Consider the following 24,369-nt stretch of genomic DNA (forward strand, 5'->3'; position numbering starts at 1 on the left):
GTCTGTGTGCCTCAGATTGCCCCCTCCTCCCCAGTCCTCTTCCTCTCAGTCCAGGATGAAGTTCCCTAGTAGATTTACACAGAGGTCTTGTGGAAATGGCTTTTCATTTTATTGTTTCACCAAGGAGGGTTGCCATCATGATCTCTGTGGTCAGGTTTTGGTGACCTGAAGGCTATGCAATTGGGGATTTCTATTTTATAAAAAGAAAAAAAATTACAAATACAAAATTAGACCTAGGTTGGTGGCAGGGGCTTTTGAAAGTGGGGACCATTAGCTTTTTTAGCTTCAGGTGCAGTGGCCTCTGGCCACGAGGACACATCCTCATGCTCTGAATTTGGAGGGACCAGTGGGTTCAGTGGGAATATTTACTGAGTGCATCTCATGGGCTGCGCATTCTCTTATTTGTACTGTGTGTTCCTTATTTGAGACGGTGAGCTGATTTAAACTCAATAGCCTCTTTAAAATAATAGACTTTTTATTTTTAGATGTAATGTAGATTCCCATGTAGTTGTAAGAGATAATATGGAGAGGGCCTATGGACTCTTTGCCCAATTTTCTTTAATAGTTCCATCTTGCAAATTTGGGGTACTATTCATTCGTGACTCACTAACCCTTTTAGGTTTGTATTATTGCCCTCATTTCTATTTATGAATAAACTGGTGTTGAGAGAAGCACACAGGTCTGCCCAGGTCACCCACGTGGTTAGTGAAGATTTGGGTGGAACGTGGGCTTGGCATTTCCAAGCAGTACCATTATGATGGTCTGTGGCAGGGAGCAGCATTCACTTTGCTTGTTTATTCATTCATTCAACAAACATTTATTGAATAAACTCTGTGGGTCAGATGCTTTCATAGGGTTATCTGATTCTTCAGCAGTATGGAGAATCAGGTAATGTTTACTTTTTCTTTTTTTTTTTAATATGAGAAAAATATCTCTGAGAGGTTATAATCTCCCCAAAGGAAAAATAGCTCATAAATGAGGGATAGTACATTTGTACAGTTCCTTCTTCTTATGCAGGTGGTACCCTAGGCATTTTACATTTGCAAACTTCCATAATCCAGATATATTCTTGTAAGGCAAGAAGTTTTTTTTTAATTGAAGTATAGTCAAGTTTACAATGTTGTGTCAATTGCAAGGTGGTTTTTTCTGAATTTTGAATGGAGAAAATATTTTTTGAGGGGGTTAATTAAGTTTATTTATTTGTTTCATTTTTCTAAAATGAGGTACTGAGGATTGAGCCTAGGTCCTTGAACATGCTAAGCACGTGCTCTACCACTGAACTGTACCCTCCTCCCCAAAGCAAGTTTTCTTACCCATTATTCTGCACCTTAGGAGTTCAAATAAATTGGCGTTGAAATCCAGATATTTTGATCCTACTATGGTTCTTTGCATTATATCCTGCTGAGGGGTGGGGAAGCAGTTCCTTTATTCATTCATTTATTCAGCAGTTTTGAGCACCGACTTTGCATCAGGGCCTGCCTAGGTGCTTGGAAACAGAAAACAAGAAATGATCCTTTTCTGCAGGGGATGGAAGCCTAGACCAAAAGCTGGGTAATGTGATCTGAGCTTCAGTAGCCATGTGCAGATGCTGAGGACAAAATTATCCCCGATTTGCTTGGACTTCCCTTGCCTTCTGGCTGGTGCACACCAGGTCGCCGCATCCCAGTGAGGCCCGCAGCCCACAGCACAGTATGTACATCGATTTACCCTCCCTTCTCGGCAGGGCCTGCAACATGAACGCCCCTGACTATGTGCAGTGCGCTGAGGACCACCAGACTCTCCCGATTGTGGTCCAACCCGTGGGGATCATCTTAGAGAATTTCTTTTGCATCTATAATGGAATCTCCTTGGTGAGCCAGATCAGACCGTGCGGCTCCCAGTGGGCACTCTGTATCTACTATAGGTATCTCTATGCGCCCGAGAATGGATGGAGTGACTTCCAGACCCACCGCAATGTCATGGGCCTTGTCACCATTACTGACTGCCTCTTGGCCAAGACCTTCTAGAAGCTCCACGCACAGAGGAGCTGTATGGCACCACGCTCTACGACTCTCAGCTCTTTGTCTTTGTGCTGTATGGGGAGGTGGCCGAGCAGCCGCACACCGACGTGGCCTTCAATCTACGAGGACTGCGGGTGGTGGAGAAGAGGATCGACGACTTCACTGAGTCACTCTTCATCTTGCCCAAGTCCAAGTGGCTGGATGGGGACCCCGAAAATTCTGGGGAGAAGACCCCCCTCCTCTACATCCTATTTGAGAAGGAGGACTTCGTGGGACTGGACACAGACAGCAGGCAAGTCAACCTGAAGGCCGGGCCACCCTGGCTGTGTGACAGATTGCTTCCCTACATCCAGAATGGGATCATCAAGGAGGAGGGCTTTCTTGTAGCCAAGGCGGGAAGGAGGTGTAGCCCGCCGGTTTTCAGACGTTTAAAACTAAATCCGCCTTTGTTTCAGAGAGATCCTTTTAGGGTTAGTGTGGACACTTACTCCCCCTTTTCAGCCAGGACACTTGGGGGGACCCCTGGAGTTGCTGTCCAATAGAGTAGCCACAGCTACTGATGTTAGTAGTGCTGGGGAGGAGGCCGGTCTGAGCTGAGATGTGCTGTAAGTCAAATGCACATCAGACGCTGAAACTTGTCTAGTAAAAAGAATATAAACTATCTTGTTACTTTCTATATTGATTACACGTCAAAATGATAGTATTTTACATACAGTAGAATAAGTAAGGTCTGTTCTTAAAATCAGTTACTTGGTTTTTTTTGTTACATTTTAAACGTGGCAACTGGGAAACATTATTTACATGACTCTCATTTCATTCCTGTTGGACAGCCTGTCCTGGGACAGTTTCATCCCTTTGCTTATAAATGAGACTCTGAATCCCGAGACGCAGAACGAGGTGCTGGTTGAGCTCAGGGTGGAGCCGATGTCTCCTGCCTCCCAGGCCCAGCACCAGCACGGCTCAGGCCCTCTCCCCTGCCTGACAGCCACCATGCCAAGTTAGGACATCAGAAACACTGCCAGGGGCTTCCGAATTAGCTCCTTACGCAGGGAAAGGCGTGTCACGGTGTATGGGACACAGCAGGGAAAAATTCGTCCTCACTTTGTCCCTGTGATTAGGTCAAAGGCCCCACTCTGCCTTGGAAGTGCAGACGATCACTTCTGGGCTGCCTAACCCCTCACCCTCTACTATGTTTCCCTGTGTATCTTTCAAGCTGTCCCTCGGGCAGAAGAGGGTGAGACGTCTTTGCTGAGAGGTGGTCCCCCTTTACTGGGGAGAGTGAGGTGAGCTGTGTCCCCCCGGCCTACGGCCTCGGGCCTTGAGTCTGGAGAGCGCTCATGGCGGTCCCACAGGTGACGGTCGGAGGACATGGCACGTGCTGCCGGGCCCGCTGTGCAGGAGGGGCTCTGTGATTCTCTGTGATTCTAAGGTCAGATTCTACTTTCCTGTTGTTGGTAAGATGGAGGAGAAGATGCCAGAGAATTGATAAAAAGAAAATCCACACCAGTCCTGTGAATGACAGACACAGGGGATCCGTGTCCCACCTGCGTGTGGTGCCTGGCAGGCTCTGGAATAATTTTCACTTCCTCCCCGGACATTCCTCTATGGCTTAAGGAAGGGGAGAGGCATGTCGTGGCCATGATCTGTACTTGTCCTCACAGGGCCCTGTGATCTACATGCCCACACTACACTTCTGCTCCTTGGAGATGAGGTGTCAGGTTTAGGAAACTGGGCACTGCTGAGGGCATAGCTGCCAGAACCGTGCTACACCAAGGCTGGCTCCGTTCACCTCACCTGTCACCTCCTGTTGAGTCCTAAGGCGTCATTCAAGGTAGGTGCATCGGTGCAATGAAAGCAGGGACCTCCTTCACCCCCTGGACAGACTGGTGGGTGATCAGTGGAAGCCTGGAGCCCTGCCCCAGCCCCACGCCAGTGCCTCCTATTTTGTCATAGGAGGCACTGGTGACATTTTTGCTCAGCAACTGCTTGGCTCTGATTCTGCAGAGCCAACAGAGAATGCCAGCTTGTTTTTGCCTTTTGAAGTCTGCCCTTGGGATTTGGCGGAGTAGCTGGATGTGTGCTTAGCCCATAGTGGTTGACACTGTCACCATTGTTTACCCAGAACCTCGTGTACCAGGCATGGCTGCCGGCATCAAAATACAGCAGCGCATTAAACCTCCCTCCTGGTGGGTCTGTCTGTTCTGGTACCATAAGGGCTCAGCCAGCATCTGAAGGTCAGTGAGATAACGTGGCCAGTGAGCTCGGGTCAAGCACGTTCTCCTCCAGTGACTTTTACTCCATTGTTGCTTTTACACAGTCATTAATTTTTTAAACAATGCTTTGGTTCAGGAGCAGAACCTAATTCTCCACTGTTCCTCTTGGTGGGAGTGAGTAAAGTTTCCAGCTTGAAATGCGACCACATTTTGTAGCTCAAAAGCTGTCTACACGCATCTAGGTGAAGTTTTGGTTTGGGGCGCTGACCACGTTGGGGTCCCCCGGCAGCATCGCTCCCCTCAGGCCCCTGCCTTCAATGGATCAGGAGGTGAGGGTGGGTCTCACCGTCCCTGCGTCCCTGTCCTCATCACACTGAGGTAATTTCTTGTAAATGCTGTCAAAGTCATTTTTGTTCTCGTGTGTTTCTAATTTTGGCTGTTCCTCTATTCCTTTTTCTATTTTCCTTTTTCCCTTATACCACCCCGTGAGCATGTTGTTGGGTCTGAAAATGTGGGCTGTGCACAGCCTGCATTGGAATAGCCAGATCGCCCTCTGTGCCATCTCCATCGCTATAAAAAGCAAAAACTTAACAGTTGCCATGATTCGTATATTATCCTAGTCATCTTATTTTCTACTTTTTTGGAATTTTTGCTATGTTAGCACATCACCCACTGGAGTTTGATATCTGTTAAAGTCCTTGCTTTGAGGAACCTGTTAGTTCGTCCTTATATTTGGTAACAAATGCTCTCTTACTAATTTTGTTTATTTGTTTTGAAGAAGTGAGATGCGAATTGATTTAGGCGGCTGCTGAGGGATTTTTTTCATGGAGTATTTAAACTTGGAAAGTCAAATTCTGCAGCACCTTGCTTGATTCTGGCTTTTACACAAACGTGCTCGGCACATGGTTCCTGGCTGTTGCTGTGTGACGTGCGTGACGGCGCTTCCTGGCCGGCGGTCACTGGTGAGGAAGTGGCCGGCTCGGGGGTGAGCAGCTGCAGGGGACGCTGTTGGAGGAAGCAGTCACCGGTTTTTTGTTTTTTTTTTTTTTTTTTTTGCATTCACCTTCCCAGTGCCATTTACTTTACTTTGCATTCATAGAGGGGCAGGAGCGGGCCTAAAACCATGCCACTCTTTTGTTCCCTTTATGAGGCTGGTTTTTCTAAGTATCAGGAAAACATTGCCTTGTCCTAAGTAACTGGTTCACTTGGATCTGGTGGACACAGGGACCGCTAAAGGGGACCGTAGCTTCCTCTCTGCTTCAGCCAGTGGGCATTCAGAGCCAGGTCTGTGGTTTGCCTCAGCAGCCGTGCAGGCCTCCCTGCACCGGCCTTTACTTTTACCCCTTTTTGGCAGTAAATAGCTGACTCTGTGTCTGTTGCAGCTGATGTCCACCACTGACGGCCGTGTGGTTATTTTGCGGTAGTGAGTCTCCAACACCCCTGTCAGCCGTGAAGGGACCTTGCATTCTCACCCCGACCCTGGTTCATCTCACCCAGGGAAAGGGCTTGGCCACCACCGTCATGCTGTACATGAGGCCTTGTTTCTCCTTTCATGCTCTGGTCCAAATGTGGACACTTCATCCTTCACTGACTTGGTCTCGCTTGAGACAGTCCAGACTTTCTGAAAGAGTCCATCACATTCTGGGGGGGAACAGAACAGAAGTAAGAGTCGCAAGTAGGAGTCTAGGCTGTCTGGGTTGGCAAATGCAGGCTGGGATCTGTGATGGCCGGTCTGTGCCCTGGAAACTGGCCTTTCCCGTGGCTCCCGAGAGAAAAGGGGTCGGAGCGAGAACAGACTTGCCTGGGTTCCTACCATCCTCATCTGCTCACTGACAGGAGTGTCAGCTAACTAGGAGCTCCCCCAGACCTCGGGCCCTTCAAACCTCAGATCACGGGAGATCCTTGAGTCCCTTCTTCTGGTCCTTCTTTGTGAGAATCCAGTGCCTTCTGAGGTGACTGGCAGCAGGAGATGCCTCCCCCTCCAGGGAACTCCCTTCGGAGGACTGTGACTCAGTGCACCTTGCTGTGAGCTTGTGGGTTTCCATCGTGCTCCCTGCAGAACCAGACTTGAGACTGGCTTAGTGACAGAAATAACAAGACTGATTCCAGGGCAGGGCCAGGTGGAGGGAACAGTGGAAATTGAATGTGACCTCAAACACCTAGGTGGGTGCTGGGGCTGTTACTAAAATGGGGAGCCTGGGAGGTACCTGCCAGGAATCGAAGTCTAAAGTAAATGGTGGACATAAGGCCTTTTTTTTGACATATGGCATTTTTAAGATGCCATTTGTCATCCAAGTTAGGACTTCCAAGAGGCACTCGTGTCTATGAGCCTGGGGCTCAGGTGAAGGAGCCGGACTAGAGATACACATTGGGATTCGTCATTCTTAGCTGGTGTTCACAGCCGTGCAAGTGGATCAGCTCATCTCAAGAGGTGCAGACTGTGTCTGAGGGGGGGCAGGGCTGTGCCTGGTTTGGAGGAAAGCCCGGACCATGCAGCTTTGGTGTGTCAGTCAGCGGCGTTTGTGATTTTCAGAGCAATGGCATTTATCCTTAAGGTTCTGGGGGGTGGGCAGGGCCACACAGGAAGAAATCTGAAGAGAGGGTTTTGGCCACGTGTGCGCGTCTTGGGACGATCCAGAGGCTGCAGGGTCCAGAAGGGGAAACTCCTCAGAAGCTGGAGTCGGAGTGGGGAGTTGGGAGAATGTAGTCACACTCTCCTGTGATGAAGGGAGGGAGGCCTAGGGAGTCCGCACCCTAGCGGACTCTCTTTCCCACGAACAAAAGGCAATCAGACAGAAGATTTGAGGTAAGAAGGGATGGGCGTTGGGAGAGGAGCCAACCTGGAGAACGGTGGTTGAACAATTCTTGAATAGTCTCCCTGAAACATAGAGTTAAAAAAACCCAGACTCTTAAGAATATTGATAGTGACTGGGGAGGAGGCAGTTGTTTTTCTGACCTCCTAAGGGTAAGGTATGTATCCGGGGATATACAGAAGAATCGGGCAGTCTGTTCCTGGGGCTTCACCCTTACCAGGGGGAACAGTGCAAGTTTAAAGGGGGAGAAGGGCAGCGGAGGGAAACTAGCCAGGTCCCGTGTCACGTACCAGTCGGCCGCCCTACTTGCGTGTTGCATTCACATCCATGCCTCCCAAGTGGGCGGTGGCAGCCCCGTTTTGAAGATTGGGAAGCCTCCTCAGAGGTTTAAGGAATTGGTTCATTTAGCAGCTAGTAAATGCTGTAGCAGGATTCCAGCAGGGCCTTGTCAGACTTCAAGGGCATGTTCTCTCTACTAATTCCGGTTGTACCTGAAATGGTGAAGTGAGTCAGTTTCGGAGCCTTTCAGAGAAAGTACGCTTTAAGTGTCTCAGGACTGCTGCACAAAGCTCAGTGTTCTTTCATGGTTCGGAACCACCGCAGTGCTTTTTGCCCCACAGATGTAAGGTCTTATTCCTTTGACGATGGCGTGGTTGTAAATGACATACAGGTGCAAAACCACACTTAGCAGCTTCTGAAGGGAAACTCTCCTGTTCTCCCTTGATCGGCTTTCTTCCACGGGATGTAACTGTGCTGCAGCTAAGGCCTGAGCTTTCCGTATGGAGTGAGGGTTTGATATCCAAATTTAGCATAAAACAGTCAGATGGAGAAAATCGAAGATGACAATATATTTTGGGGTTTCATTAGACAAGACATACTATCTGTTAATGGCTCATAAAGCTAATGAAATTGAGTACAGAACATTGCATTTCTTACTTTCTACTGAGAGCTGTCTTCCAACATAAGGTTCTCTGCTTTGGAACTTCAGCTCAGCCACTAGGGCGCCTGTCATTGTGTTGGTGTGATTGCATTTACACAGTGCATGTAATCTGGGCTTCCTTAGCCCCAAACACTCCAGTGCAGAATCATAGGCTGTAGCCATCACTTAGTTATACAAATACTTCTAAAGCTATATGATACCAAAAAAAAATAAATAAATAAAAATAAAGAGAGAGAGGGAGATTGCCTTTATCAAAGTTCCTTTGGATTTTAACTGCAAAGTGTTGTTGAGCAGCTCTGGTTTCCTTTGGATATGAATATATACATTTCTTTGCATGTAACTTGGATTTCAGGCTTGAACACCAAGCTCTTGTTTTCCATGAGCCACAAAAATCATAGCCAAATGACACACGTATGAAACAGTTTATTCTTTTTATCTGAAACAGAATCCTTGAATTTGGGACTTGAGCTGCGACTTTCCTGTTTGCTCTTCCCACCCCTCTTGTCACCTCACTCCTTTTTCCCACGTGGCCTCCAAGAGGTCATGGTCTCATAGGAGCAGGTGGACAAATACCAGTTGGTCGCCAAGCAGTGCTGCTGTAGATGGAGCCCAGCCAAGAGCTAAAGGACATCATCAGGGAGGACTTCCTGGAAGAAATTGGCTCTACATTCAGTTCTGGGGACAGAGTAAGAGTCAGCCAGGGGAAGGAATCAAGAGGGTGACTCAGGTGGCAGGAGCAGCCCGGGTAGAGGCCTGGAGGCTTGTGGGGTGGGGACTCGGGGAGACTGCCCTGTGTGGTCCAGGGTGGTGGGTGACCCTGCTTTGAAGGACACTGGAGAGGGCCTAGGGGTGGAGGGCTTTGGAGGAGCTTGGTTTTTACTAGAACTGACACAGAAGAGGCAGTGAAGGGTGTCAGCAGGAAGTGACCCTTAGGAGAGCAGCTCTGCCTGTCCTTTTGAGTCCCAACCCTTCATTCTTTTATTCACAACACACGCAATTCTGAGTGTCTAGGGGAGAGGGGGTGGACCCACAGTAGTAAGCAAAATGTACTTTCTTCTTGAGAGCTTAGCAGTGTCAGAAGTTGACTTAGATTAAAATGTTTTATTAACACAGCAGGGCCCCTAATCCAAAGTGCGGAGGTTGGAGGGAAGGAAGACTTCCTTGACAAACAGTTAAAATGAGCCTGGAGGCTAGTGGGAAGTAGCAGCAGGTCACGGGGCCCCTGAGGTCACTGGGGACCTGGTACTGAGGTGAGGATGGACAAGCAGGGTCGGGGGTGGGGCTAGAACTCTACCAGGGAGCCTCTGATGGGTTTGAAGTGGGGGAGATGTAATCAAATTTGTGCTTTGGGAAGGCTGCCTTGGCTGTGTGTGTGTGTGTGTGTGTGTGTGTGTGTGTAGCGGGGAAGAGGGGGAGGGTGTCACCAACTGGGAGGGTCATTAGAAGACCATTCACAGGCTCGGAGGCCACCAGTGGGAGAGGGGCGTCGGGACTGCTTGGGGACCGCAGGGGCAGAGTGGATGCCGGGTTTCCTTGTGTGGAGGGCTTGTTAGCGGGGTCGCTCTAGCGACACCTTGTGGCTGGAAGTAAACAGATGGAGGCCGCCAGGTGGACTTACCTCTTCTCTCCTTCCCTGCCTTGTGTGATGATCTTAGCTCTGCCAACATATGGAACAGAAGAGCTAAGTTCCAGAGTAGCCCAGGACTTTGCTGGGCTCGTTCAAGTGAGAGCAGATAGGATTTAGGCTTGTGTTGAGATCTGTAAGTTAACTTAGCTAGAAACGTCCTGTCTTTTGGATTTTCATAGGGGTAGTAATTCTTGATAAAGATTGCTTTCTTGGTGAGAGGAATTTTAATACAACTGATGTCTTTCTCAAAAAATATCTTATCTTTTAAGAAATTTAATATTCAAAATAATAGGAATATTTTAAAATGATAAACTAAGGCTTTCGTGTAGTTTCTTTGGTTTCTGAGTTGATGTGTAGGTAGACCCTTTGCATTACATAATAGCACATCTTTGACAGTATTTAAAGAGCTGTTAGTGAGCGCCCCCAATTTGAAAGCATCATTAAAGCTTGCTCTGAAATAGTGAAGTCATATAGGTCTTGTTTGCAGAAGCCAGATATTTGGTTTATAGTGTGCAGCATAGCTCCCTTTATAAAATAATAATAGATTCAAAATTAACAAAGTGGAAAATAATTGATTTTTTTTAAAAAATGAAACATAAACTTTCTTGTGCTATTGTTGCAACTGGAAATTTTGAAAAGAAAAATCCTATTGTAATATCATCTAAGTGAAATACATATATGTCTGTCACATTTGAATAGTAACTGCACAGTGGTTTTTGAAGTCAGGATCATTCCAGCTCAGATACTGGCAGTGATGGTTGCTGGTTTTCAATGGAAGAGCCTAAATTTGCTTTCTTAGCTTTATTCTTTTCTTTTCTTATATTTTCTTTTCTTTTCTTTTCTTCTCTTTTCTTTTCTTTTCTCTCTCTTTTTTTTTTTTTTTTTTTGGGGTAGTGCGAGGGTTGAGTAGTGCTGTGCCAGCATGATTTGGGGGCAATTTGTGGGCAGATGTCGTGCAGCAGCAGTGAGATATTTCCATGCATTTTACTTTCCGGACATCACCAGGGAACATGTGTGGTTTGTGCCTGCAGGATGGGATGCTGCAGGACTCCCTGGTCCATCAATGTTATGTCTTGGAGCTGCTCCGGTCAGTGAATGATTTTCTGTGGCTTGGAGCTAATGTGGTCTGATGCAGATGATCAGATGTGTAACTAAAGTACTGTTACTTGAAATAAGAGAAAAGCTAGCAAAAATGTCTCTAAAATACAGGATGAGGGAGGAGAATTGGCTGAGCTGCTTGCAGTGGGGAATATTCTCAGGTGACTCCCTCACTGTGTCTCCTGTCACTATCCCCCACAGCCCTGCATGGCAGTCCTACTGAAGCAACCATGCACTTTCTCAGAAACGCGCTGAATTTCCTTGTGCCTCTGATTGTTCACTTTGTGTTTTTGAAAGCACATCTTGCCCTTTGCTTAAATGCCATCCCTGCTAGCCACCATCCCTGCTAGCCACCACTTACACTCATTCTTCTGGACCTCGTCCATATATAGCTGCTGAATGAAAGAACAAAATGTAGTATCTCCATTTAGTGGAATATTATTCAGACATAAGAGTGAATAAAAAAGAAAAAATAAATAAAGGGGAATATGAAAAAAGCCATCTGCTCTGGGTAGTCCACCCTGACTGCTCAACCCGGCCTTTTCCCTTTGAAACCCCACCCCTTATACCCCACTCTAACTATTTTTGATAGTATTTACCACCTTCTAATAAAGTTTAACATTTTCAAAAAAAAAGAGGCATGCTGATACCACTTCAACATGGGAAAGCCTTGATAACAGCACGTTAACTGAAAGGAACCAGACACAAACGGCCACATATTGTTGATTTCAGTGATCTTAGAAATGCCCAGAATTGGCTCATGCAGTGGCAGAGAGCAGATGATGGTTGCAAGGGGCTGGGTGGAGGGGGGTTGTGGAGTGACTGCTAGTGACAGGGGTGTTCTATTGGGGTGATGAAGTGTTCTGGAAATAGATGGTGGTGAGGGCTGCACAACCGTGAGTGTGCAGAAGACTGCTGAGCGCTGTCTCTGGGAGTGCTTGTTGTTGGGGCGGCTTTATTTTGTTCTCATCCTGTAATGTGAAGGGTCATCTTGTGCTGAGACCATTCAACTCCTGTGAGTGGTAAGGCTAAGAGACTTTGCAGAGTCATGTTTCTTTTTTCCCCCTTGCTGAGTGTAGGCAAAAATGGTTTAAGCCTGAGAAAGTGCTCCATATGCAGAAATGTCTTTCAGTTTTGGCTGGTGTAAAAATCTTGTGAGCTTTTTAATCATTTAGGACAGTCTGTAGGGGGAAACAGCCTGTGAAGCCTGGGTGAGACTTGGAAGAGCCACGCTACCCTCCCAGACACGGGTGGGGATTTCACCCCCATTCAGGCAGTGAAGGGCCAAGACCCGTGAGAGGAGTTGACAGTCATGAATATTTATGTGTATCCGCTGCTTCATCTTGGATATTAATTTCTAGCTGAGTCATTTTGTGGCGGCAGCCTCATCCTACATCAGGAATTTATAGTATCTGCTCTTTGAGGTGAAGAGCTGACAGACTTGATTATTTAACAGTCTATCTTGTATTGATATCTCAGATTCCTTTGTCAATCACAAAACAGCAGAAATACAGACGTCCTTTAATGCCGATGTGACCTGGAGCAGGTTTGGTTTCTGTACCTCAGTGACCTTATCTGCGTGTGGGGAAGATGATAACAGTGCTTCCCTCAGAGGGGCTGGTGAGAGGAGACTGAGAAGCACAAATGGAAGACTTACACGAGATGCTCATGAATGACAAAATTTAGTGCTCTCAGCCTGGTGAGGCCTCAGGGGCAGAGATGTCAGAACAGAGCAGTCCTAGCCGGAGTTCGATCCGCATTGGCAGGTTTTATGATCACTATCACCACAGTGGGTTATCAGGTAGTTTTAAGACTTGGTAATATGAATTCATGAATAATGTTAAAGACTAGACAACTCAGATCCGGTTTACATAGTTCTCAAGATTTCCTGTGAGAAATGGATATTTTTTCCCCATCTTAAATCTGAGTGGATTCTCTAAAAAAATTCTGTAGTCCTCCATCTTTTTCCTTTAATTCTCCTTTTTTTTAAATAAAAGTTTTTAAATGGAGTTACTGGGGACTGAACTGAGGGCCTCATGCGTGCTGAGCACATACTCTCTCAACTGAGGTATACTCTCCCCCATAATTTTTTTAAACTTTACTTTCTTAGTATTCAGAGGTTAGAGGCCTCTAATTCTTTTTTTGGAGACTTGTCCATAAACCGGTAAATCTAAAATTAATGGACAAAATTTGGTTTATTAAAAAAATCATTAGAACTTTTATCAATCCATTCAAAAGGAAATGCTTATTGAGTTAAAATGTTTCTCCTTTATGGTGATTTCTAATTTTTGGTCTAGCTTAACTTATTAAAAGTAATCCTCATCATCATAATGACCAAGCTTGCTGTGAGTGGACACCTACCAAAGGCTAAACTGTTTTTCTCATGTTTTACTTCAAAGCAGGTGTTTGACGGTAGGTATCAATGTCTCCTTTTTGCAGCTGAGGGATTGAGAGGTGGGCAGCTTGTCCCAAATCAAACGCAGCTGGCGGTGCCTAGCTCGGTGCTGGAACCCAGGCTGCACAGGATGCATTCTCAATTTCTCCTCTGATCAGCCTCCCGTTGAGTGGTTTCCCGAACTCCTGTGAGTCCATAAATGACCGATTTTGGCGATCTCAGCCTGATGAGGCCTTCAAAGGAGAGACACCAGTGAGAATGTGAGACAGAGTGGCATAAATTAAAATTGTACATTTTCACAAATGTTGCATTCTCAGGTAATGACTTAAATAGTTTATGTTTTCTTTATATTAGTGCTATGTAAGCACTAAAAACAAAACATTAAAAATGATTATAGTGCAAAATAGGAGTGGGCTTTGAAAGTCCAATCATTGCTAATGATGTTGCTTGTTTTTCTCTAGTGGTGCTTATTGACAGAATAATTTACAATGACTGAATTTGTTTTATGTATGTAGTCTTAGTATGGAGGAAAAGTTTGTCAGTGCATATTGAAAGTAAAATCTTTACTCTTTTCTTTCCTGATGATAAATATGTACGTTGTTTCCATGGCTTAAGTATATTTCCTCATTTGTGAAATTTGAGTGATGCCGTTTACCATGTCTGACTGTGAGAGGTAGACGCCTTGTATACAAAGCATCCAAGAGCTGCTTAGTAAAAATGTGCTGTCACAATGACAGATAGTTTAGAAGGATCAACTGTGAATACTAAAGAGGGTGGCTTGTTTCTGATGCATATTCAATATGGATATATATGAATATGGCTTAAAGTAACAAGGATTCAGGGTTTTGTGTGTGTGTGTGCGTGCAGTATGAAGTTTTAATGAAATCTGTATCATTCTATTGAGACAGGGACTAGTTAAATTGACTTAAGCAGACGACCTTGAAGATTATTTACACAGAATGTGTATTGTTACAACTCAGTGTTCATGCTGCCGTGTAACTATACACTCAGACATTTAAATTCGTAGGACTCTGACCAGAAGCATTAAGTTTAGAAAAATCCACATTGATCATTTTCAGGGAATAAGCTTCTCTCTTTTGTGATTAAAGAAAATTTTGATTTATTTTTCTGCACTCTTAATAGGTTTTAAAATATCAAAACATTGATTTGACATGTCAGCTTTTTTAATAGAAAAAACCTCATGCTGTTTTAATATGTAAATAAATGTTTTTGTATTTCAATACACTTCTATGATTTCCTGGCTCTTTGAGAAGTATTTTGCAAGATACTTAGATTACCTCCTGTTGGAAAAATACAGACATGACTTTTATGAATATAGGCCTAGTACAGGTCTGTTGGTTTTTGCTACAGTGCAAGACATGAGGACTAGGAGAGCAGTATGTGCTACATAAGCTTTTAGTTATCTGATTCTTGTTTCTGATCCACAGGCAATTTTTGTGTTGCACCTTTCCAGGCAACCAGGAAGGCCTTTTAAGCCATAGGTGGCGCTGTTACACCTTCTTACAGTCTTAACTTTCCTGTTTGTAAAGGAAGTCTTAAACAACGTTTTTTTTTTTTTTTTTGATTCCTTTGCTTAGTGCTTCAGGGTAGCACAATGTCCATTATGTCTGACTACCTGGAACTATTATTCTGCTTATGTCTTAGTTTTATTCTATCATCTCGCTGTGAACATTTCAGACTTCCTGTGCAAACAGTTGCAACATCGGACTTTTCTTGCAGTGTTAGAAACCAGTGAGCCGGGATTTTATAAAAGAGCTAGAAGCGGCCTCTGGAGCACCTTAAAGCTGAAAAGTGTACTGAGTTCCCTAAGTATTATCCCCACCGCTGTGTGTCAGTGGGTGGTAGGAGATTTGGTACATATACAAAGGGGTGTGGTGTTTTGACTTGGGTTTGCGTGCACGCGCTGCCACTGAGCTACGTGATCCTGAGTCAGTTCTTTCTGAGTTTTTCCCTCGTCTGTGAGATGGGGACACTCATTTCTGCTTTGTAGAATTGTGAGAATTAGAAATTATGTAAAGTGTTTAGCACAGTGTGTATGACAAGAGGGCTCATAATCTTAACTGCTGTTTGGTGTGAAGCCATCATTTGATAGTCTTTGGCAATTACTGAGAAACAGGAAAATAAGAAAAGCTGGTTTTATGATGAAAGATATTTGAGGAGGTTCCATAGTTCCTATACACATAATTTAGCATCAGCAGAGTCAGGACAGTTACACAGTTGCCCTGAACCAATGTTAAGCCACAGAATTTTTGTTACTTCATATATGTTGGGGCTTAAGGGGACCCAATACTTATACACATGTTGTGTCCAGCAGCCAACTGAGAGATGACAAAGAAGAACAGGCAGGCGATAAATGTCTCCTTTATTACTGATGAAGCCATGTTCTCCATGAAATTCAGGGCTGTGGGAGAGTGAGTGTCATGACACTATGTCCCAGAATTAGAGACTTACGCAGTCCCAGGTAACTCTGGTCCACAGCGAGCATTCCCTTGAGAGATTCTGCCCCATAATGCACAGGACTGTCTTGCCATGGAACTGAGCATCCCGGCTGCTTCCTAAGGGTGGCCAACACTGGAGGGGAAGGAAAGCTTTCATATGCCCTGCTTGTCTCCCCGGACTCACACCTCAATCTGTTAGTGTGAGGAGGGCTAGCCATGGGCCAGTGGTCAGGGGTGTGAAGGGAGAAGCAGTCTCCCATGGAGCAGAGGAGTGGGTAGGAGGGAATCCCCCCTCAGATTAAACAGGTGGTGGCTTGAAACAGAAGGGTGCTCCTCAAGAGTTTATAAGAGGGGAAATAAGGATTTCCTTTGGGACTCAGAATAGTCATGAAACACAGAAGATGATTAGATGGGAGACTTGTAAATCACTTTCTTATTAAATTGAAATTTGTTGGGCACCAAAAATGTGCTACATTCTTTTCTGAGAGTTTTACAGAAATGAATCCTCCAATTTTCACAACAAGTGAGTAAGAAAGATTTGATTGTTATCCCAGGTTTACAGTGTGGAAATTGAGGCACACAGAGGGTAAGTAATTTGGCCAAGGTAACAGAGCTAGTAAGTGGCAGAGCTGGGATTTAAATCCTGGCTATCTGGTTTCCAGGCTCCCAGGGATGGGCTTTGGGTGTTTACAGGTATCTGCATCCCTGGATCTCTGTACCTCTGCATCAGTTAGACCAGAAAGGACAGGGAAAGTGGAGTTATACAGGTACTCACAGTCGTGTTTCAGCCACTGTCCATGGAGTGTGCCCCGTGATTGGCATTAATTGTTTTCCAGGCAGTAGTTCTGTTCTTATAACAGAAATTTAGTCCATTGAGTTAATCTAGAAACCCTTCCTGCTCTGCTTCTGTCCACGCTTGCCATGTGACTGCCTGCCCGAGAATGGGCCGTGGAGGAGAATCTGTACTCATGGTTGAACTCTGATATTTCAATCTGGTTTGTAGTTTCACATCTCCTGTTACATTAATAAATTGAATTTCTGGTTTTCTTGCATCAGTGTGTCATAAGTTTGCTTAATGTGAAACCAGTCCATGGGAGCCGAGGGGTGCTGACGGTATAATTTCTGAGCATGTGGCATTTCTACCCGTGCAGAAATGGCTGGAGGATGTCCACCTTCCTCACTGATTTCTCCCAGCAGCAGGGTCCTCTCCCACCCCCGGATGTGAGGATGGGATCTCTCTGAGTAGGCCATTCAGAGGCCGAGTCCACCAATCAGATGAAGTACCTGGAAGTGGGTTTAATAGAAGAAAAGGGCTTCCAGGTAGTCCGATGGGCTGTTTGAGTCCGTTTGGTGAGAAGATGTCCACTGTCTGTGGTTGAGCTGCTTCTTTGCTGTTTAAAAGTCTGTATTACATGAAGGGATTTTAAAAAGCAGAAAGGTGTGATTTCAGGTGGTACATCCGCACCGGTGAGTAGTGCTGGATGACCGCCTGTGTGAGGAATAGACAGAGTCTTACAAACTTCATAAAACAGCTTTTAAAGCTCTTCCATCTGAGTGCACTTCGTATGGGGTCCAGTTCATGACTGGTCGCGCTGAGAGGGCACGTAACTGATGATGGCAGAAAGGACACGGAGGCATCAAAAAGGTCCCAGACATGTTCTGTGTTTAGAGGATGGTGCACAGAGTAACATATTTGAGCTGGTTTTTCATTGAACACTTTTGAGTATTTTCTAGGACTCCCCAATCCCCCATGGTTCCATGCAGCTGGGTGTCCCCTCAGTGCAGCTCTGTCAGCGCTTGCCCTGGGCTGACGCGGTGTCACGGGGAGCAGGACGGTCAGTGTCCCCGGCTCCTCCGAGCTCCGTCTCCTCATCCGCAGAGTCGGGTTTCTCATCCGTGTCTACTTAGTAGGATTGCTGAGAATCACACGTGATGGTTGTCAGGTGTGATTTGTGGTTGTCTCTGTGATTGGCGTATAGTCAATATTTGATAGAAACACATGATTTTTATTATAATTGTGGCTCCTAGATTGCAGTGGTTTTTAGTCTGCATTTATTTTTTTATATAAATTTATTCTTATTTTTAAGTAAGCACTTGTATTTATTTATTTTCATGAAGGTACAGGGGATTGAAGCCAGGAACATGTGCGTGCACAACAGGTGCTCTACAATGGAGTAATACCCACCCTCCTTGTCTGCACTTAAAAATAAATATTTCAATACACAAAATATTTCTTAAACACCATCATGGGTCCTATTTTCTGCATAGACAATTGAATACATATGCCATCTCAATAAGAATAAATGTCATAGGGACATACCTTTCTAAATCTGTTTACGTGTTTTAAAACGATCATAGCTAGTGAAAAACACGAGTCTTGGATCCACTACTTCTTAGGGTCTGCTTTGCCATCATGGGGAATTACATTCTACAGAGAAGGCAAATTGGATCTCATTGATATTTGGATGATTTTGCAATGTTCAAGGCTTTCAAAAGCTGACCGTTTTGTATTTTAAACTAACTACAAAGTTATCTTCTAGAAGTTGTAAGTCCTTAGCTTGTGAAGTGCCCAGTAATTCAGTTTGTATATGTCTGTGTCTCTGTGAACGTGTATGTGTGTGATTTCAGGAATGTAGCAATAAGTTCCATATAGCCTTCTGAAATCTTTCTCCTCCAGTTCAAGGTGTAGGTATATATTTACACAAATAAATTGATACTCTTTTGTGATTTGGCATATTGGTGGGAATAAGAGGTTCTCATAATTGTTTCAGAAGGGTTGGGGAGCATGAGCTTAGAAAATGGGAGGAGATAGAGGCAGGGAGGTTCTTTAAACTTTGTGCAAGATGAGAAACAGTAGCTTTTCTTTTTTCTTCTAAAGCAAACTGGCACTGAATTGTAACATACTAATACTCAGAATTGCTTTTCTGATCAGAGACAAGTGCCTCAGATTTTTCAAGGCAACATGAATGATGAAATGTGTTTTAGCAGTTATCTTTAAAAGTAGTTTTATTTTTCAAGTATAAGTCTATAGACTGTTCTTTTTTTCCAGCTGTACAAGAATTTCTCATTGATCCAGGTACGTGATCAATGTGTTTAGTTTCTTTGGGTTATTTATTTTTTTTAAGTGCTTGATTCATTCTGGTGTGAATGAATGTTTAAAATTTCTGGATTTTGATCTTTAAAACTTGCTGATTTATCAGAACTGCAAAAAACCTGATGTTTGTTCCTTGTTTGGTGGGGCAACCTATTGATTTATGTTGTCTGTTATAGAGGGAAATTCTTCCTCTAGCCTGTAGATAATTAAGTGAATGGTTTGCAGTGTGCCTTAAAAATTATTTGAATGCATTGAGCATGTTTGTCCAGTGAATTTTGGATTGAGTCATAATAATGACTTTGCTTTGATTCTGTGGCTTTTGTCCTCTCCACAAGAATTTGAATTCTCTGTTGCATTTTGTATTCGTGTTCTTAACAGGGGAAGGAATTTTGCATTTTTTACAGAGGTGGGTTTTCCTATCCCCTCTGAATTCCTTCTGTAATTGATACAGCGAAAATCTGTTATTGCAGTGCTTAATTATTTCATAAAAAATTTTTTGGCTTAATCAGAAACAATGACAAAGAATGATAATAAAAAATACGAAAACCTTCCTTCCTTTGAAGAATAGAAATGAGGTGGTCAGGCTCACGCATGCTTTGTACCTGACACACTTACTCTCATGTCATTGTGTATCATGAGCCGGAGATGGAGTTGCTTCAGGTTTATAGATTTTTGTTTTAACATTTGTGTTGAATTCATTCTCTAGGCATGATGATTCCTGTTGCCTTTGTGGAAAGTGTAGATGAAGGGAAACAAATGCTTTGTTTTGTTTTCAGGAGGCCTGAGATGCTGATGAGAAAAGAGTAGAGGGTGGGCTGAGGAAAATAGTGATAGACCCTCACCTCCAGGCTGAAATTGATGAACAAAGAAATCAATTAAGTGTATTGGTATTTGACTAATAGAAGTCAGACAGCCCAGACTGTCTAGTTATGCCCAAAGGAAAGTACTGAATTCACCTGCAGAATTAGGTGCTTTACCATGTAGAAGCAGCTTAGAGCAATCAGAAAAATCAGTCTTATGATGAGATATAAAAAGAATATAATATCTTTTATTTCTGAAACTTTTCTACATTAAGTTGTGTAGAGCTAAAATTAAGTTTCAAGCACCAGGAGTTAAGAGTTTAGGTGGTTCTGTGGGATCGTTATTCAGGGATGTGTCTAGACCCTGCTGGAGTGGCCGAAGCTGGCCGGAAAAGATCCAGAGCCAGGATTTTTCATCCTAGGATGTCCTCCATAATGGTTCCATGTGGGAGCCCATGATTGAGTTAACAAGTTGTAACACATCCCAGCCGCCTGTCAACTTTAAGAAAAAAAATGTGCTTATTAACTGCTTTAAAGCAAACACCTGTGCATCCTCACTCCTGTCTCCTTGCCATAAAAAGCAGAGACAATGCCTTGCTTGCATATTTGAGGTTATAGATAGCACACTGCTTATTGCACAGCAATGACCCAGGCCCTCAGCTATAAACGCCAGGCCTGCGTGGTGTTAGATAGTCTATTATCCCCAAAACAGGGACCAGGCTGGTCTGGTGGTCTGCTTTGTAATGAACATGTCTAAAAAATGTATCTTGTTCCCCTCAGCCCATGACTTCCCTAAAGGTAAACTAAGCCTTAGTACTCATGGTGGAGTCTACAATCTCTGTCTCATCCCTTCTTTCCCCAAGTTCCTGCCTACTATCTCACAACTGTTATTGACTTTTTACTTTGATTATACACAATAAATATGGGAGCATTTGAGAGAGTCGTGGATTTGGCTCCCTAATCCCTCTCGCTTTCTTTCCTTTTTCCGCAGTCTTGAGAAATTCATTCCGTGTCGGTAAGACTTCCGCCAGCCAGAACCCACAGTTCCAGGTGAGAAGGATGCAGGCTTTATCCCTCCTACCCGAGGGAGAGAGAGGAGATAATTGAGATATGCTCCCCTGTGGTCCCTTCCTGCCCCAGGGCCACTCCAGTTCACCTGCAGCCTTCTGGCCTCTGCTCACAGGGCCTCTGTCCCAGGATTGACCGCAGCCTTTTATTCCCTTGTCAACATTCCCTGTGCCTTTCAGAGGTTGCTCTCTTCTCTGCAATTCAACCCTGGCAGATGTGATGGTGGTCAGCGTGCTGATGGGCAGTTACTTGGGGACTCCCAGGAGCCATGCTGATTCTCCTGAGTCATTCGGGGTTACAGAACTGTCAAGCACTGCAGGAAGCCCATTCACGTGAGTTCAACACAGCATTACATCACTTTCATTTTATTTTTGAATTTTCAGTGGAGAAATTATTTGTAGCACACTGTTCCAGATTTTAGGCCGCCTGCTTTCCTCACCACCATTTCCTTGTTGGCTCTGGTGCTTGTTTTAAGAACCAGGTTTCTTCTCTGGTCATTTGTAGCAGCTGGGCTTTCCGAATCCTTGATTTGCATTTGAAGCAGAATGCTTCTTCGTGATGTCAAACTGATTTTCCTTGTCATGTCTGAATATTTCTTGTACACTCAGCAACAGTTTCAAGTGAAATGCTCTTGTCCAATTTCGGTTAACTAATATTTGCTGATCTCCTGCTTTCATGCTGAGGGCAGTTTCTTCTTCCTGTAATAAATGTTAGCAATTTGCATTTACTATGGAAGGTACTAATCCGAGGTGCTTTTGTTCTTAACAGTTTTAATACAAATCACCCATTAAAATGTACAGCGGATTTTACTCTATGCCCAGAAATGTGCATCCCAGTCAATCTTAGAATATTTTCTTCCCCCCAAAAGGAAACCCAGTACGCATAAGCAGACATTATCAACTTCCCCATCCTCCCCAAGCCCCAGGGAGCCACTCTTCTGTCTCTGTGGATTTGCCTGTGCTGAACATTTCATGCAAATCGAGTCACTTCATGTAAGTGGAACCGTCTATTTTGACTGACTTCTTTCACACTGAGTAACGTTTTCAATGTTTGTCCACGTTGTGGCCTGGGTCAGTACTCTATGCTTTGCTATTGCTGAATAATATTTCACTGTATGGCTGGGCCCCTTTGTTTACCCATTCATCACGTGATAGACATTTGGGTTGTTTCTGTTTTTTGGCTCTGAAAATTAATGGCGAAAAGTAATGGTGAATATTCCTGTAGGAGTTTTTATGTTAACATTTGTTTTCAGTTCTCTTACTTGTGTGCCCAGGAAGCAGAATTGCTGGATCATTCAGAAGCCAAATGTTCAACTCTCTGAGGACGTGCCAGGATGTTTTCCAAAGTGGTCACGCTGTGTTACATCCTCACCAGCAATGGCTGCGGGCTCCGCTTCCTCTGTGTCCTCATTAGTGCTTGTTAATCTTTTTTTGATTTTAACCTATTGTAGTGAATGTGAAGAGGTTTCTCCTAGTTGTTTTGACTTGATTTCCTTTAGAGCTAATATTATTGAACACCGTTTCATTGTGCTTATTGGCCATTTGTATATTTTCCTTGAAAAATATCTTTTCAGATTCTTTTTTCATTTTTTAATTGAGTTGCCTTTTTATTGTTGAGCTGTGGAATTTTTTTTTTTTGATACACAAATTCCTTATCAGATAAATGATTTGAAAAAATTTTCTCCTGAGTGTTGTTTTTTCACTTTCTGGATGGTGTTTTTTGAAGCAAAGTTTTAAAGTTTAATGAACTCCAATTTATCTCTGTTTTCATTTTTCCTTGTGCTTTTGGGGTAATATTTAATATCTGATGTATTTTATTAAAACTTGTATATATAAAATAACTTAATTCTTAGGACCGTTCTAGGAGATGGGTGCGGTTGTTGTCCCCAGTCTATGCATCGGAGACTGAGATGCAGAGAATTTGACTGACATATTAGTGTCAAAGCTACCCAGTGCTGTGGGAATTCAGACCCTCATGTTTTTCCCTAGCATCTGAGCTCAACACCACCATGCTCCAATCTTTCCAGGAAACGTTAATGAAAAAATCTTTACTTTTTTGATTTCTTGTTAGATTTTTTTCTTATTGGGGACCTCAAATTCTCATTTTCTTTTCGGATATCAGTGTCGATTTATTTTAGGTCTCATGTAGGGAGAAGCATTGCTATCAGTTAACTTCTTTATTACTCACTCTCCAGTGATGATTGTTGCTAGTTGATCTAATCAAGTCATGCTTAAGTCTTTCCTGCTCATGACACTAACAGCAGAGTCATGACTTATAGAATGCTCAAAGAAGAAAGTACTTGATTGATTTTATTTTGCCAACCAATCAAACCAATCAAATAAAACCCTGGTGTTGACACAGACTATAAGCCCTCCAAAATAGGGTCACTGTCTTCATTGTGTTTCATTTGTTGGGTCACAGTGTCTGGATAGTGCCTTGCTGTCCAGCAGTTTTGTGAGGATACGGTGCTCGTGAATCATTGTAAGGACAGAAATTTGACAACAGACTGTGTTGTTCATTTCACGACGGAAAAGGTAATATAGAATTACTGTTCAGATCTGTTTTAAAATTAAGCTTTGAATTTTGAGAATAGTTCAAGAAGCCATACAAAGCTCTTTTTCACTAATTTTAGATCTATCTTAGACACATTATGTTTACATAGCAGAGTAACTTATCAAGTAGATTTGACAAAGGAGTGTTATATTGATTATTTGTTTTAGTTGAAATATTCTACCAGGGATAAAGTCATAAGTGCCCATAAATGAACAAATATATTTGTATTTAAATGCAACATGGGAGCAGACTACATATGTTTCTATATAATATATATGACTGTGTGTTTTAATCTTTCTGTCAGTGTTTTAATAGTTTTTCAGCAATTTTGTAACTTTAGAATTCTTCTAAAAAAATCACCCCCAATTCTAGTGCAGTTTGTACTGTGTATCCTGTCTTATGCATGGGATTCCACTGTCCCCTCAGTGAGGAATTTCCTCTCCTATTGTGTTAGGAGCAGAGTTAAAGGAACTGTGATTTCTAGGCCTTTGCTCTCCATGTGTTTGCAGTTGGCTCTCAGTCACGATTTTCCCTTTCCAGAGTTTTCATTGTTAAATTAGAATTTCTGAAAATAACTATTAATATGTTGCATTGGTCTCCCTAGAAACTTGACGTTTTTGTGCTTTTCAGTTTTCAATTTATGAAAAATGCAAATGCACTCTTGTTTTTAAGTTGTCCTTTTTCAATAGATATTTATCTCTTAATTGATAGAATAATTTTTCCCAATGAATGAATTGGTGTGCATGTTTTAAAGGATAACTTACTTTTTATTTTTCTTATTGTAACAGTAATATTCATTGTAGAGAATTTAGTAAATAAGGATTAACACAGTAATAACTTCACAATGGCCTCTAATCTCACCTGGAGATACAGTTGTAAGGTTTGAAATTGAGAATTATAAGTCCTCTCAAATTTTTCTTTTTCAAGTACGTATAGGTTACTGAGATCCTCGAATTCCCATATGAATTGTAGCAGCAGATAGTCAGTTTCTGCAGAGGAGCCCGCTGGGATTGTGATCGAGACCACGTTGAATATACGGATCGCTCTGGGGAGCACTGCCATTCCAAGAGCACTTTCTTTTGATAGGGGAATGTGTGTGAAGTGTCTGTCCTGGTATTTAGGTCTTCTTTAACTTTTTTTTTCAACAATGCTTTGAGTTTACAGAGTATTATTTTACTTTAATTATCTTTGCCTTTATATTGAGGACAAGTGTGCAAGGTACTGGGATCAGAAGTGTATTTGAGCCCCGCAACTTGCTGCCACCATGGACGCTGCGCTCTTGCTTCACCCGCTGTACAATCTTGCACAG

At 43.5% G+C, this 24,369-nt stretch overlaps 1 protein-coding gene across 1 annotated transcript in view; it reads left to right on the top strand.

Annotated features, from left to right (window-relative positions):
• The window catches only part of LOC140694830 (uncharacterized), a 37,325-nt gene that overhangs the window by 3,955 nt on the left and 9,001 nt on the right, over positions 1–24,369 (top strand). Inside the window, exons 4-7 of the mRNA XM_072957882.1 lie at positions 18,595–18,621; positions 20,431–20,489; positions 20,722–20,839; positions 21,376–21,499. Of these exons, the coding sequence (XP_072813983.1) occupies positions 18,595–18,621; positions 20,431–20,489; positions 20,722–20,727 (92 nt within the window). The 3' untranslated portion in view covers positions 20,728–20,839; positions 21,376–21,499. The remainder of the gene's footprint in view (positions 1–18,594; positions 18,622–20,430; positions 20,490–20,721; positions 20,840–21,375; positions 21,500–24,369) is intronic.

Source organism: Vicugna pacos, unplaced genomic scaffold, assembly GCF_048564905.1.
Source record: "Vicugna pacos unplaced genomic scaffold, VicPac4 scaffold_105, whole genome shotgun sequence".
NCBI lineage: Eukaryota > Metazoa > Chordata > Mammalia > Artiodactyla > Camelidae > Vicugna > Vicugna pacos.